The following is a 20,556-nucleotide window of genomic DNA, read 5'->3' on the forward strand; positions in this document are numbered from 1 at the left end:
TGGCCAACACATTGTTGTTAGTGAAACGAGAATGTCTTTATGACACACAACTGTATTAATGTACACTTAACAAATTACATAAATTAAATAATTATAACAATCAAAAATTACACAATCAGGCCTCTGGCAAGTACAAATTAATCCAAAAACTTAATTTTTGTAAATATTTATTAATCTCTAATCAGGAAAGTGCCAAAACTGTAAAAAAGATTTGTAATTGTAAATCATAATTTTTTTACATTACCTTGGAATTTGGGCATTGCAGTGATATATATATTTTGCAACAGCGGAGTTATCATCTACGCGAGATTGAAATTTTCTTCTTAGATCACTGCGGAATTTAAGTACAAGAATTGGACCTATTAACATAAAATTCGGAAATATATTTAAAATTAAAAAATAAATATGAAGCATTTTAATTAATTATATGCATATTATTTCCAAGTTTTGCATTCTATGCACAATAAGAATATTATTCAAATTATAAGAGACTGAAAACGTACATAAAAAAAAAAAAAAAAACAGCTGATGAGGACAAGAAAAAATGTGATATAAAAATGCCCCTTTACTAACTTTTGAGCTATTATACAGGAATACAGCTAAGAAGCAAAAATATCAGTTATATTAGTGACTTTAAACTGTGAAAAATAAGGATATATAGTCAGAAGTGGATAAGTAGACATCGACTATACAAGCATTGTGCATGCTTATCTAATTTTTTTAAACATAGCAATTTTAATTCGTTAAATAATGAAATTTTCTATTAAAAATCATTTATTATTATATTTCCCCTCTTAATGTTATATTTTTGAGCAAAAAAAAGTAATATTTCGCAGGGATTTTTTTTTTTTTTTTTTTTTTTTTTTTTGCAAATACCTTTAGGTGGCAGATGAATTTTATTGCCTATTGAGAGATCAGAGCCTATTCATTTGAGAAATTCCTGAAAAAGTACTGGGTTTCACATTATCCAACCTCCAATCCACCATAGCACATTTAATTATACAAGATGCTTACAATCTTTTATGAATAGGTTTATCATAAAATACCATGATGATGGAATTCAGGGTAACTTAAGGCTACACCCTGATAGTAATTTTGAACAAGTTATGTCAAATGCTGACTCTCTCTGCTGATGAATTTCTTCCAAATTCAAGGAGAATTGCCCACATGTAAACATTAATTTGGTTTTGGTAAGTTTTGCAAACTTTCATGTGGATTGATATTTAAAAAGTTTCATGAAAACAACAAACTTTAAAAAGATAGCCAATTGAAGGATGTGTCAAGAAGAAACTCATATTTCCACATTCTTCAGGATTTCTTGTTGAAATTCTTCAAAAAGAATATATGTTGTGAGCTCTTATTAGAATGGCTTTGATAACTCCACATTTTTGGAAAGAATAATAATAATATTATTATTATTCGTGACACCTCCAAGGAGTCCGAAGACTCATCGTATTGCGGGAGGACACCTACAACTGTCTCAACCACTACACCGAACCTCTACTACGAATCATCTCCATCAACGGCATCTACCGCCCACCTCCACCACTACCACAAGTAGTATTTTTTGTATGTAAATTGCGTGTGTTCTGAAGGGCCGATTTGTCTGTATGTGGGATGAAAAACCTGAGTTTCCGGGAGAAAAACCCTGCTACCACCGTATGAGATCAGCTAACTCACCTTCGATTGAAATCGTCCAGATAAAGATTCCTTCCGTCGCGACGAGAATCGAACTTAGGCCTATTCCAATCGAAGGGGCAATGTACCGTTGTTCTTCCAATTGCGCTATGGAAGCGCTTAATATGCAGTAATATGCAAAGGACTGATGTAAATACTGCCATAAAAACACAGAAGAATAGAGAAGTATCAACATTGCAAATGGGAAATGTGCAAAGAAAGAATAATGCAAATAGCACTATCAATTCTTGATGTTTATATGCAATGTAAAATAGATGGTTTGCCATCTACTACCATTTACCACAGACTCAACTCCATGACACACACACAGCTATCATCTACAAATCATTTTTCCAAAAACACGGAGTAATCCAGACTACCAACAGATCTCACAACATCTATTCTTCTGAAGCATTTCTTCAACAAGAAGCATTCTTTAAAGAGCTCATTTTTAACTATTAAAAATGAATGCTCTTTATACTATACTATATTCAGATGCCATATTTTGTAATAAAATGAACGTGCAATAATCCAGCACTTTCAGATGTGAGCAGCTGACTAAATATGAAAATATTATTGGGGGAAAAAAGTGAAAGAGTTTGGAAACAAGAACCTGACCTTCAAGATAATCTGAAGTATTTATTCTGGAAACACAATAGTGTTAGGAAAAGTGCATTCATGTTGAGATCCAGCTTTATGTCTAAAAATAAGAAGAAGAAGAGGAAAGTATAGTCTAGAAAAACACATTACGTTTACTGATTTTGAAGAAAGCATTCATAAAAAGAAACATTTTATTTAACATATTGCAGGACAAAAGCAAACAGCATTTGAAGATCTATTTTATATATATATATATGAGAATAACTCTGAACTATCATCTTAGAGAGAGGGATGTTCCTTTATCAGCAACTTTAACATACTTAACCCTGCTGAGTTTGCGGTCAAAAAAATTGCAGCTCAGGCCGTATGTATCCAAGAGATACATTCACTACTAGTATGTGCTGAAATGTGATAAAAAACACTGTAAATATAATGCATGATGGTTTATTTATTTTCAGTTACAATCTAGAAATTATGGAAGAAAGAAATATAAATAAAAATTTAGTCGACTGTTGCGATGTAAACCAGCTAGATATAAGAGGCCTAAAAATGCTTTCAATTCCGTTTTGCCTATTCAATTAGCATCTTCTCTTGAATACCGATTTGATATAGAATCTATGTATTTATTTGTATATAATAAGATTAGATCTAAAATATCATCTGTGATAAAGCAATTCCAAGTTTCAAGCTCTGTCTTGGCATTTTTTGAGTTTGGCTGAATTAACAGAAATTGACATAAAATATTCTGCAACTGTCTTCTAATTTGTCTTCTTATTGGATTTTTCCTCCATTTTGATTCTTTAACCTTTCCAAGAAAATACTCTCCATTCATGTCTAATTCAGCTTCACTTTCTTCACTAGAAATATCTTTTTCAGTATCCGAATCTTCTGAATAAACTTTCACATAATTATCATCTTCTAAATCACTTTCATCTTCGCATTCGACTATCATTCTCATCATTGGACCCGAGTAACATTCGCTGAATCTCTTCAATATCTGATGGATTATCCAATTGATATATTTTTCCAGCCATTTTCAACGGTAAATAAATAAATAAAAAAAAAACTAAACCAATACTATACTGCCATCGGAGTTTGCAGTATCTCTCACATACAATTTACTATAAAATATCACACACTTTTACATAACACGTGTTAAACCAAACTGATGGCATAAACAGTGCGGAATATCACTTATAATATACGTATGCACAGCTAGTCATGACCTCCAAGCTATACACTGGATATGTGTAAGAGTATTTATATTAAACAATTTGTATCTGTCAGATCAGTCGCGACATCCGCAGGGTTAAATAATAAAACGGAAAAGAAAAAAATCTTTAAGATATAAAATTATCCTGCAATGTGAATTTAAACATGCTTCTTTTTGTCAATAACCAGGATAATTACATAAACTAAAAACAATGTTCAAAAAACTATTCTAAACCAAAAAAAAAACAGTCAAAGATTTCGGAATGATTATTTCAACATAAATAATGAAAACTATGCTTTTAGAGGTCAAGACCGACTAGACATGCGAGTAATAATTAACAAAATTTCAGAACAAGTTTCTTCATTAGGGTGTATGATTTCATATGAAGATGAAAAGGACATAAACATGAAAATTACGAAATACTTAAAAATAAAGGACATAATAAAATCTATGCTTAAACCTAACTTGGTACAAAGACAGACTAGATTTAAAGTTTATATTAATCATTGCTATATCAACACTACTATATGGAAGTGAAATTTGGGCAATAAAACAAAATTAATAGCAGCTGAAATAAAATTTGAGACATACAGCAATAATGAAACAAAAAGATAAACGCAGCTGGATGGAATATGTTAAAAAGAATACAAACAGATTGCTTGAACAAGTAGTATTTCTATATAAATCATTCAGAAAAAGAAGACAGGTTTAGTAAACAGAGCTGCTGATGACTTCTTCAGGCTAGAATAGAACAGGTCAAAAATCCTTGAAATGTATGGTGATGGTGGTGATGATCTGTGCTAAAAGAAAAAAGAAAATTCACTATAGCAAATGACAAACTATTCCTATATCCCCATGAGTTTACTATAGTGAGAGCAAAGATGTAATTAAGTTGAAAATCAACGACTAGAACAAGAAATTGTCTGTTATAAAAATCAGTTGTAAATCAAGGGTATGCACATTATTTTCAATATTATTCATCACCTGCTTGGTGATGAATAACATTGAAATCACAAACCAGAACAGTTCTGTTTTGTGATACTCCAAAACAGAACTATTCTTCAGGAATCTTAAAAACTAGAGTTACAAATTTGATATGAAAATTGCAATTTTTTAGTAAAAATGACAAATTAAATATGGATACAGAGAACAGAATAAGCAAAGATATATGGAGGGAAATCTTAGCTGAATAAAGTTATATGGGATAAAAGAGAAATTAGCCAACACACAAAACTACCAGTACACAAAAGTGCTAAGACTAATTTTAACTTAGCAATTTGAAAGTTGGTTAGGAAAAAGGATAGCTAACTGAAGACAAGAGATCACAGATGGTATTAACAGCAGAAGCATATTTGAAATGTCAATATCAGAAAGAAACTAAACGTTAATATTCAAGAATGTAGAAGAGGTAATCTAAAACAGTATGATTAGTTAAATAAAATGGAACTAAGGCTAGCAAACTAGATGTTTGATGTTAATGCTAAGATGTCTGGAGATAAAAACTAGAACAGGCAAAGGTCTAGGTTGAAATTGATGCAGTATAGTTCGCCCACCGATTTGAGGTCCCTCGACACTTCTGCGCATCTCAGAAAAAGAAGAATCCATTCCGATAATAGGGTAATCAGTCCGTATAGTGGGATGAGTTGTTTATTATTACCGGTCGGAAAATTAACTTCTCTTTTATGATTATTGTAGTTAACTATGTTGCTTGTATAACAGTTGGAAAATTTTACCTATAAAGCACGTGATTTCGCGTGTTGGCGACCAATTCGGACGTCCTTCATTTTTTTCTCCCCTTCAGCATGAATCGACTATTCTTGGAAAGACGCGAAGCAGGGACCTGGAAACGGTGGGCGAACTATAGCACTGACTTCAAAGAACAAAATTTAAGATTTGACAATATTGGAGAGATGATAAATGTGAAATTTGGAAAATCTCACATTTATTATTAAAATATGATCTATTTGTGATCTTGTTTTATTTGAATGTTCTCAGATCCATTTTCTTCTAGGTCTGAGTAGAAATTTCAGTTAAATACATTGCTCAGAATAATTAGGGGATATTTTAGTTTCTGTCAGATAATTATAAATTTCTGCAAATAATTATAACTATTTCTTACTTATGGATAGGGTGTAATTGACGAGATATTGTTTAAATAATTGACATTTATTACAAATTTAACAAATTATACATTTTAGCGTGAAATAATTTTAAAGAATAGTCAAAAACGCTTTTGTTAATTTTTAATATGGCATATTAAAAACGGACATAGGGTTGGTGAGATGGATAGGAGGGTGGTTGACGGAGAGATATCAGAGAGTGGTTTACTCGGGAGTAGAGTCCACAAGACGGCCTGTGACTAGTGGTGTGCCACAAGGATCTGTTCTTGGACCACTGCTGTTTAATTTGTTCATAAATGATATAAGAAATGATCTGAGAGGAACAGTTCATTTGTTTGCGGATGATGCGAAGTTGGGTAGGGCAATAGTGAATGCAGATGACGTCAAAATTTTGCAGGATGATTTGGATAGATTGGAGGTCTGGGCTAAGGAGAATGGATGTCAGTTTAATGTGGCAAAATGTAAGGTTATGCATATTGGGGTGAAAAGATTGGCGGCAGTTTACTGCATTGGTGGAACTCTGCTCCAGGAAATTGATGAGGCACGAGATTTAGGAGTGTTGGTGGATAAGGAATTGAAATTTAGGGGACACATTGCAAAAGTGACCAAAACAGCTCATCAAATCACTTGGTTGCTGAAAAATACGTTGACAAGCAGAGATAAGCAGGTTATTGTTCTTCTCTATCGAGCCTTGATAAGACCCCATCTAGACTACTGTGCTCAGATTTGGTCACCTAGGTTTCTTCTTGATGGGGAGGAGGTGGAGAGGATCCAGAGGCGAGTGACCAAGATGATAGCAGGTCTGTGGAATGAACCGTATGAGAACAGGTTGAGGATTTGTGGGTTGCAAAAATTGGTTGATAGGCGGAGGAGGGGAGATATGATTGAGACATTCAAATTACTGAAGGGTTTCTATAAAATTAATTCAGAAGATATTTTTGAGAAAAAGGCTGGTTGTGGGAGGACTAGGGGACATCCATGGAAACTGGGCAAAAGTGTGGTTAGTAAAGGTGTTAGAGCTGGGTTCTTTACTTTTAGAGTAGTGAATGAGTGGAATGCGCTCCCTGAGTCTGTAGTGGATGCTGTGACAGTGAATGAGTTTAAGGCGAGGTATGATAGATACTGTATGAATGTCAGATAGTTGTGATGAATATGATTGGGGCCTCCCTCGATGAGTCTAATGACTCCCTGGAGTTGCCCGTAATAATAGTAATAATAGTAATATGGTCTACATTAACAGCCATTACATCTTGATTGCATTGATTGGATAAGATGATCAAACAGCTCTTGTGGAATATTTTCCCACTCTTCTGTGAGAGCAGTTTGAACTTTTGAGGCGATCGTGGTGGCAACAGGTGAGCAGAAATGCGCCTACCTAAGCATATTAGGTATGTCTGATTAGATTACCATATGGCGAACAGACAGGCCAGCCCATTCGTTCGATACCTTCTTCTTCAAACCACTCTTGTACCAAATTTGCATGGTGTGGCTAGCATTGTCATCCATAAAAATGAATTCTTGGCTAATTGCAGCAACATTCGGTGACCATACTGATAAAATAGAGATCAGTACGGCCACCTATACTTATTCCAGCCCATACCATCAAACTCCCACCTTGATGTTGGGGTCTTTCACGAACAAAATGTGGATTATTTTTTGTTCCACTTTCATGCCATATCAAGGTTTATCTGGATGCAGACTGAACTCTTCACTAAAAAGTACACGAGCCCAATCCTCATTTGTCTAACTGCGGTGTTCCTGTGCCCAAATTCTTCAGGCTCTTTTGTGATTTGCAGTAAATGGAATGCAAACCATTGGTCTTCGAGCATATAAACCTACGACATGAAGACGATTTCAAACATTTTCAGTCTCCAGAAAGCGATTCCAAAGTCGCAAAATTACGCTTTGAGATACACGGCACACTTGAATGACAACTTGCTACGTTTGTCCAGCTTCTAATCGACCAATGGCTCTCCAAGCCATAGATTCTGGGATATCATGTTGCTCTGCCATTTTTAACAAAATAATGGGTGGTATGTGACACAAGTTTATAATTGAAGTAATAATTATGCACTGCAGAAGTGAGAGCAACAGGCCACGCTTTTATACTCCCCCACATGCTAATATGGCTAAGACACGTTTCGACAAGTCTTAACATGATTTTGTACACAGTTGCATGTTCTACACTGTTGTATATTAAGGGTATTTTATTTTAAAATAAATGTGTTACATTTGTAAATTATTTTTATAACTTTATAATTTACAAGAAAACCAAAATATCCCCTAATTCTTTTGAGCAGTATAGTTCGGTTAAATGTCCATTTTCATTTGTAGTATTGTGATATGTGAAAGATCCTCTTTTTTTGTAATTGCCGAAACATTTTTCCGATCATCATCATCAAATTCCTGACATGTACCCTCAAGGGGTTTACAGGATATGATAGTACTACATGAAAAATTTACATCATTACTAACTTTCTATCTACAATTTTCCTCCAAATCAGTCTGTTACTTGTCAAGACTCCAACATTATTAGATCATATATTTCTATAGTCTAAGGCACTTTGTACCATATCAATCCACCTATATCTTGGTCTTCATTTGGGTCGTTTGCCTGCAACCTAGCAGAGAACACTTGTTTTGCTAATCTTTCCTCTCCCATTCTGTTTAAGTGACCATACCACCTGAGATTAGCTCTGCTAACGCATTCCTGGATGTCGACAATGTCAACTTCTTTTCTAATATCCTCATTTTTAATATGATATTGCCATTCATGCCATCTGTTCACGCCTCTAATCTTTCTCAGGACTCTCATATCTGCAGTCTCTAGTCTTTTGTCAAGTGTTTTACTTCTGACCCAACTCTCAGATCCATAAGTTAAAACTGGTTTGAACACTGTCCATTTGTATACAGCTAATTTAGTGTTCCAACTAATTTCTCTCTTATTCCATATGAATTTACTCAATTGACTTCCTACCAGACCAGCTTTGTTGATTCTGTTGTCTATTTCCATATTTAATTTACCATTTTCAGTAAAAATCGTGACTAAGTAGCTGAAATGTTTTACTTGTTCCACAGGTTCCCTGTTCACAACACAGTTGACATTTTCATCGATTCTACCTATTTTCATTGTCTTTGTATTTTTAATGCTGACCTTCATACCAAATCTATTACAACAGTTATTCAATTTAGTCAGGGAATCTTGCAAATTTGTAGCGGATTTATTTAGAAGTATAACATCATCCGCATAAAGCAAAGAGCTGACATTAACATCTACAATTCTGATATCATCATATTTAATACCACTTTCCTTCATAATGTGATCCATATAGATAATGAATAACAGAGGGGATAATGTACATCCTTGTCTCACACCAGATTTAAAATTATACCATCTTCCTGTACTTCCTTTAATTCTAACTGCTGACTTACAACTCAAACAAAGACTAAGTATTGCTTGATATAATGTCCGACTGATACCATATTGAATAGCTTTGCTCTTGGCACCTTGTCATATGCCTTTTCCAGATTGACAAAACTTAACTACAGATCTTTGTTATATTCCCATGCTTTCTCAACTATTTGTTGTAAAGTGAAGATCTGATCCTCACAGCCTCTATTTGCCTGAATTCAGCTTGTTCTTCACCGAGCTTTTCTTCCACAATTCTTCTCAACCGTTTCTCAAGTATACTTGCATAGATCTTGCCAGGAACACTCAGTAGGGAAATACCTCTGTAATTCTCACATTCAGTTTTATTTCCCTTTTCATATATGTGTACTATTAGAGCTCTATTCCAATCATCGGGAATTCGTCCCTCTGTCCAGGCTTTCTGAACAATGCAGTGCAGCCACTGTAAGACTTTTATACCACCATACTTCAGCATTTCTGTTCGAATATCATCTACTCCTGCTGCCTTTCCACATTTCAAGTCTTTGATGGCTTTTTCTACTTCGAGTATGGATATGTATTCTGGACTGTATGCCTGTTGAGTGTTTTTTTACCAATGTGCTATCATTGCTAGTTTCATTTAGCAATTTTTCGAAGTAATTACTCCATACTTCAAGGATATCTTTTTCGCCCATTTTCATGTCACCTTTATCATCTCTAACTCCTTTTACAGCACTCTTTCCTCCATTTCTAAGCTTCTTCAACAACCTCCAGAATATCTTACCACCTTGTTGATATTCATTTTCTATGTTCTTGCCAAAGTCCTCCCATGACTTTTGTTTAGCTAGTTTTACACAGTGTTTTGCTTTCTTACATTTGTCTCTGTATTCTCTAAGAGCAAAAGCTGACTTATTTGCCAGGAACTTTTGATATGCTTTCTTCTTTTCCTTCACTGCCTATTTAACTTCCTGTGTCCACCATGGAGTTCTGATTTTTCTATCCTTGCAGACAACCTTACCACATGCCTCTGTGGCTGAATCAATCAGGGTTTTCTTCAAGGCTTGCCACTGAATCTCCAAGGTTTGGTTCGTTTCATTTCAAACTGTTTCATTTTTTCTTCAATAATCTTTATGTATTTTAATCTACAGTTCACACCTGAGAGCTGCTCAACTTTTATTCTCTTTAAAACTTTCTTACATGTTATTCTTTTCAATATGAAATTCAATTTTATCCTGCTCAAGAGTAAATAATGATCACTTCCAATTTCAAATCCTCTGTACACTCTGGTGTCCTGCACCAGGGAGAAAATATCACTATCAACAATAACATAGTCAATGAGACTTTTCTTATTCCTTGCTTCTTCTCTCCATGTGAATTTGTGCATTTTTTTGTTGGAACATGGTGTTAGTAATAACCAGTCCATGTCCTGAGCAGATATCCAACAGGTATTTGCTCTTTTCTCCAAATTTTCCCAATATATTTTTTTTTATGTCTGACAATCATTTCCTTCTCTGCTATTTAGATTCCCAACAAGGATCAACTTTTCCTTTTTCATTGTGTCCGTTGCTTTTTCTAAAGCATCAAAAAATTCCTCCACTTCTACCTTAGTAGAACCTTCTGTGGGACCATAGGCACAAACAAGTCTCATTGTCCAATTCCATTCTGATATTAGCCTCACTCTACTTGAGACTGCCTGCCATTTAAGAAGATTAGCCTCGTATTTTGTGCTGAATACTATGGCTACTCCTTTTCCTTGATTGTCATTTCCTTAATATAACATTTTGTGTTTATTGCTCAGAAAGATCTCACCAGTTTTTGTCTTTTTTGTTTCAGTCACCCCTATTATGTCGATCTGGTACTTATCTAATTCCTCAGCTAGCTCCATTTCTTTGCTTCAGGCTTCTTATGTTGATAGTACCGATCTTTACCTCTGGCGATGTTGAGTTGGGGTGTGCTTTCAGATTTGCATGTTCTACACTGTTGTATATTAAGAGTATTTTATTTTAAAGTAAATGTGTTACATTTGTAAATTATTTTTATAACTTTATAATTTACAAGAAAACCAAAATATCTCCTAATTGTTTTGAGCAGTATAGTTCGGTTAAATGTCCATTTTCATTTGTAGAATTGTGATATGTGTTTCCGATTTTTCCGATTTGTGTATTAAAATCACCGCCTATGATGTGGAGATTGTGCGTGTGTTTTACGAGTGCAGTGGGAGTTTGAGAGCTGATTGTAAGAAGCATATGTGGAGTTTTTGCCTAAAATTTGTTGATGTGTATGTACAAGTTATAGTTAATATTCAAGTTATTGAATATTAACTATAACATTCCTTTTAAGTTTGAGTTTAAAGTTCTGGTCATTATTCTATCAGAAACTTTGCCGATAGACAAGATGTAACTATAGATCCTTTTTGTTAACTAGGACCTGAATCCTGTACTACCAAATATGTTGGCTGATATACAGATGGAAGTCAATTGCAGTTTGATGTGGCTTCATTCCATTCTATGCCAGTTCTTCTTGTGTTCCTGGAGGCAGACTGCATCAAGATTTGCTGACTTTGCTCCAGTGCAAAGTTTGTGAAATTTAACATATTAAAAGCACTCAAAACTCCAGAGCTGGTGTTTTGAGTGTTTTACCAGTTAGGTTGGCATACATACTGAGAGTATATTCAGTAAAATTTCTTTGTTATAACAAAAAACCAGCATTATTGCTATATGGTTTGTACCAGGATTTTTCAGTAATTTGTTACAGTGAGGGTTCAATCTAAGTAAACATACATCACAAAATATAACTTACCAATTGGTCCAGCAAATCTCACAGCTGCTAGAGGATTTAATGACTGTGTTAGTAGTGTTATTATTTTCACCCATAATGGAAAATCATACTGGTGAGAAGAAGAAATGGGTCTTTCAAGAAAACCCCATGGATCTACAAGGATGAGGTGAGCAACCTGGTCAGGATATTGAAGAGCATATGCAGAAGCTAAAAATCCTCCCATGCTGTGACCAAGAAGAATGAACCTCTGCAAGCCAATTTCCTGTCTCCATTTTTCTATACCTACAAGAGAATTTATTACTTGTAAAAGAATGAAAATGAGAAAAAAATGCAATAAAAATATGAAAAGCAGTAATTAGTAAAAAAAAAAAAGTATGGTAGTAAATTTATTAAAAATAATGCATAAGGGTTCAAAAACATTTCATTAAGTCATCTAAACTGTATCCAAAATCTTCATTTATTCCATATAGCAAATATGAAATAGTATTTGGCAACCCAGTTACTCCATAACACTTCGTATCTGATTTGGCTTAGTTCTGTGAAATATCATAGTTGTCTTTGTTCTATTTTAATGGCTGGTAAAACACTGATAATAACACCTATTCACTTTCTAACATGATTAGAGTACAAATGAAAAATTGTATCAAAATTATTAAAAACAATAACTGACTTTACTAATTCTACAACACGCTACTGCATGCATAGAGGGATTCCACTGTAAGCATGCGCCCTAACTGTATGTAATTCCTGGTATTGTTTGAATTAACTGTACTGAAGATGTCCTATGATACTTAGGATGAAATATTTACTTATTAAAAATCTTACTACGTGGTTACATGTTTAGTCATGACTTAACTTTAACTAGCAGGAGATGAGCTATTTATAAAAGTTACTATAATAAAAAAATTAAACATTGCACCAATAAAATGATAATGCTAATCAAGTAATTTTTGTGATATTATCACAAACTGTAATATAAAATACACCACGAAATTTGGTCTATTTTATACGACATCTCATGCACTGCAGTGGAAAAAGAATTTAAATAAGCACAAGATCGACACATCAAAAAATTTGAAAATTTAAAAAAGAACTCGATCTCGAAACCACAACTTCCTACCAAAATGGTAGTCAACCTTTCGTCATTTAGTGTGAAACCTGAAGCAGTCGACACCCACGCACTTGGCCACAACTTCGCCATTGTGCCCAGAAGAATACCTGCTGAAGATATTATGATATGAATTGAACGCGGGATACGACACCTTCCAAACCATGTCGCCAACGATATTAGACTGGATGTGGCTTGTGTTCTGACCAAAGCTAAACCACCAAAAGCCAACATGCCCAGTGAGGAAATCAAATTTCTACTAGAATTAAAGAAAAATAAGGAAATAATAATCACCAAAGCGCATAAAGGGAACACCACAGTATTGCTTAACCAAAAGGATTACACAGGCAAGCTGAAAGCTCTATTGTTAGATTGGGCTACTTACCTCCCTATCAAGTACAATCCCACCAACCCACAAATTAGAAAACTCCACAGGCTCCTTAAGAAGGTCACTTTCTTGGCCTGTGGAAATCACTAACAAATTAAAACCATTTAACTTCATACCCCCCCCTTATTTATGGACTCCCAAAAATACACAAGGAAATGTGCATTTACATCCTTTAGTGGATGGCATTGATTCCCCCCCCCCACACACACACACATACAAACTAGCTAAACATTTGGCCAAAGCTATCTCACACTATACTGGCAACACACCTTCACACATAAAAAACTCAGCCCACTTCAAAGCAAGCATAGAAAACCTTACACTCAAACACAGACGTAATGGTCAGTTTTGATGTCTCCTCCTTATTCACAAATGTCCCACTCAAAGAATCCTTAGAGCTAATCCAAGCTAAATTTCCTCCCGATATCACAGCCCTATTTCAGTTCACAATGAACTCAGGATATTTTGTTTGGCAAGGAAAATTCTACAAACAAATAGAGGGGACAGCCACAGGTTCTCCACTCTCCCCACCCTTGGCCAACTTTTATATGGAGACTTTTGAAGAGAAAGCCTTAAACTCTGCCCCACAAAAACCAACCATTTGGCGTCGCTATATTGATGATGCGTTCGCTATTTGGCCACATGGCTCCGATGCACTCCTCTCCTTCCTAACACACTTAAACAACCAACACTCCAGAATCAAATTCACCCTGGAAGAGGAAAAAAACAACTGCCTTCCTTTCTTACACACACTAGTTCCCCCGCCAGCCTGATGGAACCTTGGTTTTCTCAGTCTATAGAAAACCCACCCATACAGGCAGATACATTCACCAACAATCCCACCACTCCTCCTTGCAACAATATGGAGTCATTAAGACACTACACAACAGGGCTAAACTTATCTGTTCAAATGACAATGCCCTAACCACAGAACTAAACCATATTCTCAGCACTTTCTTAGCCAATAGCTATCCCCCCCCCCAAAAAAATCCAAAAAATATTGAAACCAGTAAACCACAACCCCCCTCCACCCCCTCACATCAAGGTTTACTCTAAATCTATCACCATACCCTATATCTGAGGCACCTTGAAAAAAATTACAAAAATCTTAACTTCTTGTTACAGACCATATAAAAAATTGGCATCCCTTATCCGCTCTACTAAACACCAACCTCCCCCCCTAGACCTACCTGGTGTATACCAGGTCCCTTACAGCTGTAAGCTGTCCTACTTTGGCCAAACAGGCATGACAGCAAATATCAGAATTTCAAAACACAAGGACTGCATCCGGTTTCACCAATACAGCCACCCTGGTATTGCTGACCATGCGCTGGATACCTGCCATAGAATACGGTGGAAGAAAACCACGATAATACACCGTAGTAAATACAAATATGAAAGGCTTTTCATGAAATCAGCTTCAGCCCTAAGAAACAATCCTAACCTCAACAAATTTGGTTGCATGAGACTGCTTCAAATTTGGGAAACCTACATCAGAAGACCTTCAGCCCAATCGCCCAAGAATACCAACATTGCCCGCTAGGGGGCACCATCAGGACTTTAGGAGAAATAATAGCTTCCTGCTTCTTGCTCACTTACTGTTTGTTGTGCATGCATGCACGTGTCTAGTTCTTAAGTTCCTTGAAAATGGCAACGTGACGTTGCCGAAAAACTGAAGTATATTAAAATTTATTTTAATGTATATCCTAGTTTACGTTGTAATTTCCTTAAATTATTTAGTAATAATGAAAATACTGTTTTTGACAGACATCATAAAGTCAATCAAGTGTGTAGCATAATGTCCTTCAAACAGAAACAACAGTTATCTCAGAAAACTGCCATTTGTTTGCGATTGAAACACTGATACTCAATGTTTTTCTTCTTTGTTGCAGAAACAGACAGTGCATCTAATTTCTCTTTGGACATTCCAACTGCGATGAAGAAACAAACATTCACATGTAAAGTTAAAGATGTAATTTTGCCTCTTTACAAGGCCTTGATAAGACCTCACTTAGACTATTGTGTGCAGGTCTGGTCTCCTAGTTTTTATCGTGATTTTGGTATATCAGAGAGAGAGAGAGTGCAAAGGAGAATGTTAAAAACGATACTGATTATGAAGACAGATGGAGAATTTGTAGACTGCAGACACTAGCAAACAGGAGAAAGAGGAATGATATAATTGAGACTTACAAACTTCTGAAAGGGTCATACAGGATTTCAATTGATGGAGAGGTGGGAAAAGGACAAGAAGGTATCCTTGGAAGCTGAGAATGAATGCTGCCAAGAGGGTGAGGGATATATTTTTCTCTCATAAGGGTGTGTGTGATTGGAATGAATTGCCATTGGATGTTGTGAGTGCAAGCAGTGTGAATGAATTCAAGAATAAGTATGACAGCTGGTGCGTGTAGTATGTGCCCCCTCCATGGGTCCCTGACTCCCTGGAGGTCTCTGTTAATAATAATAATTAATATTGCATACTGTACTGTATCAATAGTTAAAATTTCATAATGTGACAGGTAGTGAATCTTTCCTAGTGGATTCCAACTGACTACCGAAGGAAAACTGCTTTATCTCACTCTTTCATAAAGCATTCAGTCTATGTGAACTATGGTTTGAAGAATTTTAAACAAAGAATTTCTAACTTAAAAATACATATAAAGAACAAATTGTTTAAACTAAACATATTTGGTCGTTTTATTTAATGCTGACCATAAAAACAAACTTATATTATAGCCTACCAGTTTCGCCAGCAGACTGTCTGGCTTTTTCAAGGCATTTATGAAAAGACATAAAAACTAGTAAATGCAAATTGAAAGGAACATACAGAATGTTGTAAACCAACTAGTAGCTAAGGTTACACGTTCACATGACAGAGAGGACTTATTGTTCTTATTCATTATCATGCATGCGTGTTTGTTGTAAACGTGTAATGTGATTACTGGCTAGCTGTAGTTCAGCTTGATTAAGAGAGAGGATAAGGTTTTTCCACGAACTGTTTAGAATTACACCCTGATTTCTGTTGAGGTTTCTGCCGGTTATTGACACTATTGTGGCTTTTGAATAAACAATGTCTGTAGTCGTCATCCTCAACAGAAATCAGGGTGTAATTCTAAACAGTTCATGTAAAAACCTTATCTTCTCTCTTAATCAAGCTGAACTACAGCCAGTCAGTAATCACATTACACGTTTACAACAAACACGCATGCGTGATAATGAATAAGAACAATAAGTCCTCTCTGTCACGCGAACGTGTAACCTTAGCTACTAGTTGGTTTACAACATTCTGTATGTTCCTTTCAATTTGCATTTACTAGTTTTTATGTCTTTTCATAACCGCCTTGAAAAAGCCAGACAGTCTGCTGGCGAAACTGGTAGGCTATAATATAAGTTTGTTTTTATGGTCAGCATTAAATAAAATTGTATTTTAACAAATTGTTTAATAAACTAAAATAAGATATCAATAAGAATACATACTTTTTACTAGTTGTACTTCAGCTTCTGATGCTTCAATACTAAATACTGGTCGGGAACTACGTCCAAATCCTAATATATCTAAAGCATACACTGGTCGATTTGTTGCTAGACAATCTAAGTTCATGATCCAGAGACTTAACCCAGAACCAAAACCATGCAATAAAACAATAGGCAATTCTTCAGTTTCTTCTGTGTTCATACTCAAAGTCCAAATATTATTTCTTTCAGATGAATTCCAATTCTCACCAATATCAACAAATTTTGTGTTATAAGGTGTTTTTAAATCTGTAAGAATATTGAATAATATATATTGTAATTATTGTATTATAAAAATGTAATACTGGGAACTATTAAATACTGAATATCTGAAAAAAAATAAAAACTTATCTCATTGTCTCTTAACATAATAAACTTAACAGTTGTAAACAAGTAAATTGATATAAATCAATTAAAGCTATTAGCCATATATGAGGGTGGTTCCATAAGTTTCCTGCCTGACTAACTTTTAGAGGTGATAGAAAGAAAACAACTCACTTTTTAACATAATCTCCCTTACTTCAACATACTTTTTCACATCTTTCAATTAACATTTCTATGCCCTTGAAAAAAAGTCTGTACATTTGTCTGCAAATTGGCCTAAAACTGCATCTTTCACCTCATTGTCATCTGCAAATTTTCTTCCTCAAAGGTCTTTCTTCTGTTTCGTGAAGAGGTAGTAGTCACTGGTTGCTAGATCTGGGCTGGAGAGTGGGTGTTCAATTTCCTGGAAGCCACAGTCCTTCACTGCAACCTTTGCAACAATAACCATATGGACTGGAGCATTGTTGTGAAGCAGGTGAACACCATGACTCAGCATTCCTTGCCTCTTCCTTTATGGCATCGCAGTTTGTGCAGGAGTGAAGAATCACATTCTGCATTCCTGGTAGTATTCCTTTCCTTTAGGTCAATCAAGAGAATTTCCTGGCAATCCCAAAAGATCCATGCCATGTTGCCATGATCTTCTTGGTAGACTGAGTGACCTTTTTTCGGTAATGCTTCGCTTGGTTTGCACCACTCCATGGATTCCCTTTTTGAAAGAGTATCATAATAAAGGACCATGGTTTCATCCCTGGTGACAATGGATTCCAGCACTTCTCTCTGATTCCCTTGACAAAGCTCTAAAAACTTGCAGGAAGGTCACACGATGCCCCTTCTGAATTGAAGAGAGAGGTCAGGACACCCATCTAACACTGAACATCATGTGAAGCTTCTTGTGAATGATGCAAAAGACAGTTGTTATAGAAAACCCCAACTTTTCTGAAATTTCTTTGAGCTTCAGCCATCTGTCATTGAGTAGCTTCTCCTCAATAAGAGACAATTTCCTCAGCCATCACTTCCACAGGCCGACTATCACATGGATCATCTTCGATGCTCTCTCTTCCTAGGTGAAACTGTTCAGCCCATTCTTTCACAGTGGAATATGAAGGAGAAGCTTCCCCATAAATACCATCCAATCACTGTTTGATAATAGCGCTTGGAGAAAGCCCTTCTTCGATGAAAAACTTTATCAGAGTGTGGTACTCAAATTTTTAACATTACAGCCACTTAGTGTGCTGCTACATGTTAGTCAAACGAGTGCCTCCAACTGAACGATGCAAGTTGAAACTGATACACTAAGCTTCCCATAGATGGTGCTATCTGTCATGATGGTGTTTTAAAATTAGTGTGAATTTTGTATGTCAGGCTGGAAACGTTTGGAACCTACCTCATATACTATCTGCTGCCTCAACTGTATACTCTGCTCATTTTACAAGATGAAGTTTCCTGGAAAAACTTCCCCATCACCTCTACATGAGATAAATTACCATCAAGTGAACTATTTCAAAGGTCCCTTGCATCTGAAATGTAATTTGAATCTAGGTCTTTTCAACAAGACAGAATCCCTTCTAAATCAGCTAAACAGGCTCAATTTCTTGTTTCTGGATATATATATATTTTTTTTTTTTTTTTAAATAATGAATGCCATAAATATGCTTGTTCAGGATATAACTATGTACAAGGATTTGAAACTGCAAGTGACCTTCACTTGGTTTTAAGACAAAAATGAATATCATACTGAAAAGAGAAGTATTGTTTGTAAAGTTGAGCAGCTTTTACAAGTAAACTGTTCAACTATACAAACAATACTGGGACTCAGTGGCAAAAAAAACATTGATTGATTCAGCCAGGGAGACATATGGTGAAGTTGTGTGCAAGGATAGAAAATTTGGAACATCATGGTGGATACAAGAGGTTAAAGAAGCAGTCCAGGAAAAGAAGAAAGCATACCAAAAGTTCCTAGCAAATAAGTCAGCAGTTACTCCTAAAAGAATGCTGAGAAAAATGTAAGAGAACTAAATGTGTAAAAGTGGCTAAACAAAAGTCATAGAAAGACAGAAGATATATATATATCCGGAAGTTGGCAAAATGTTCTGGAGGCTATCGAAAAAGCTTAGCAATGGAGGAAAGAAAAAGTACTTCGAAAAGGAATCAGATATGATAAAGGTGATATCAAAACTAAAGATAAGGATGTCTTAGGTGTCTGGAGTAATTACTTTGGAAGACTTAAATGAAGCAGGCCATGATAGAATAGTAACAGATGTTTAAGAGGAATGCAAGAGTATATATATCAATACTTGAGGTAAAATAAGCCATCAAAAGCCTTGAAATGTGGAAAGGTAGCTAGAATAGATGATATTTGATCAGAAATGCTCAAATATGGAGGCATAAAATTTTATAGTGGCTACACTGGATTATTATTCAGAGGACCTGGTCAGAAGGTCAAATTTCAGATGATTGAAGCAGAGCTCTCATAGTTTCCATCATATATATATATATATACAGTAAAACCCCTTTTTTACACTTTCCAGGGGACTGATGGGGGGAAAATGTAAATAGCAGGAAAGTGTAAACAGCAGGAAATGTAAAAAACATTAAAAAAAGCTAAAAGATGACTTACTGCTAGTATGTGAGTCTACATACTAAATTACAAAATTTGACAACTGAAAATAAATGAATTTACAATTACTTACATTTATCTATTTAAAAAAAAAAAATCTTTAATTGTTGATTGTTTTTGCTTTTTCTTCACTCTTATAAATTCCACCTGCCTCTCCACAGTGTATAAGGCATTAAATGCCCCATCATCTCCTGATGCACTTACAATATACCGCCTCAAAACAGTGTCCATTGCTTCTCTACTAGTAGGGACGGTAGGTTCTTGATCACAGTCTTCTCTAACCACTTCTTCCTCTTCTTCTTCACCAAGATGGTTGGGAAGGATGTCTTCTACACTTAGTACCATTGATGTGATCACACCAGCATCAACATAGTCTTGAAATGAGGAAGACTCATCCATCACATACCAGTTGTTGAGCTCTGACGTATCTTCTTCTTCCTCCTGTAGTTGTTCCTCCTCTTCCACAAACGTAACTCCTGCCTTCCAGAAACAGTTGGATATGGTTTCAGGAGTAACATACAACCATGCTTTGGCCACATAATGCATGGCATTAAGGATTGATGGTCATTTGTTTTGGATCCATGCCTTTATCATGCATAAACAAAGCTTTTTCAACAAGCATTTTTCTATATTTCCATTTAAATGCATGGATGATGCCCAGATCTACTGGCTGAAGCTCACTTGTATAATTAGGGAGAAAGAACACTAATCTAGTGTTTCTAAGATGTAGATCTTCAGGGTGTGCAGGACATTTGTCTAGAAGCAGTAGTAGTATTTTTTGGTGATTTGCTCCCATTTTAGCATCAGAGAATGCATGGTGGATGTGAAGATGC

At 35.4% G+C, this 20,556-nt stretch overlaps 1 protein-coding gene and 1 long non-coding RNA gene across 3 annotated transcripts in view; one reads left to right on the top strand and one right to left on the bottom strand.

The window, feature by feature from the left end:
• LOC150103437 (uncharacterized) overlaps positions 1 to 11,731 on the top strand; it is a 67,699-nt gene extending 55,968 nt beyond the window's left edge. The window contains exon 3 of the long non-coding RNA XR_016548838.1: positions 11,423 to 11,731. This is a non-coding gene — a long non-coding RNA (uncharacterized LOC150103437). The remainder of the gene's footprint in view (positions 1 to 11,422) is intronic.
• Positions 1 to 20,556, bottom strand: part of LOC150103438 ((Lyso)-N-acylphosphatidylethanolamine lipase-like) — a 74,000-nt gene that overhangs the window by 20,942 nt on the left and 32,502 nt on the right. For both annotated transcript variants that reach the window (XM_090398184.1, XM_090398183.1), the window contains exons 3-5: positions 16,747 to 17,031; positions 11,798 to 12,058; positions 245 to 359 (exon numbers count right to left, since the gene is read on the bottom strand). In XM_090398184.1, the coding sequence (XP_090254310.1) occupies positions 245 to 359; positions 11,798 to 12,058; positions 16,747 to 17,031 (661 nt within the window). The remainder of the gene's footprint in view (positions 1 to 244; positions 360 to 11,797; positions 12,059 to 16,746; positions 17,032 to 20,556) is intronic.

The sequence above is a fragment of the Typopeltis vanoorti genome, chromosome 9 (assembly GCF_054136105.1).
Source record: "Typopeltis vanoorti isolate ZY-2024b chromosome 9, IOZ_Tvanoo_1.0, whole genome shotgun sequence".
Lineage (NCBI taxonomy): Eukaryota > Metazoa > Arthropoda > Arachnida > Uropygi > Thelyphonidae > Typopeltis > Typopeltis vanoorti.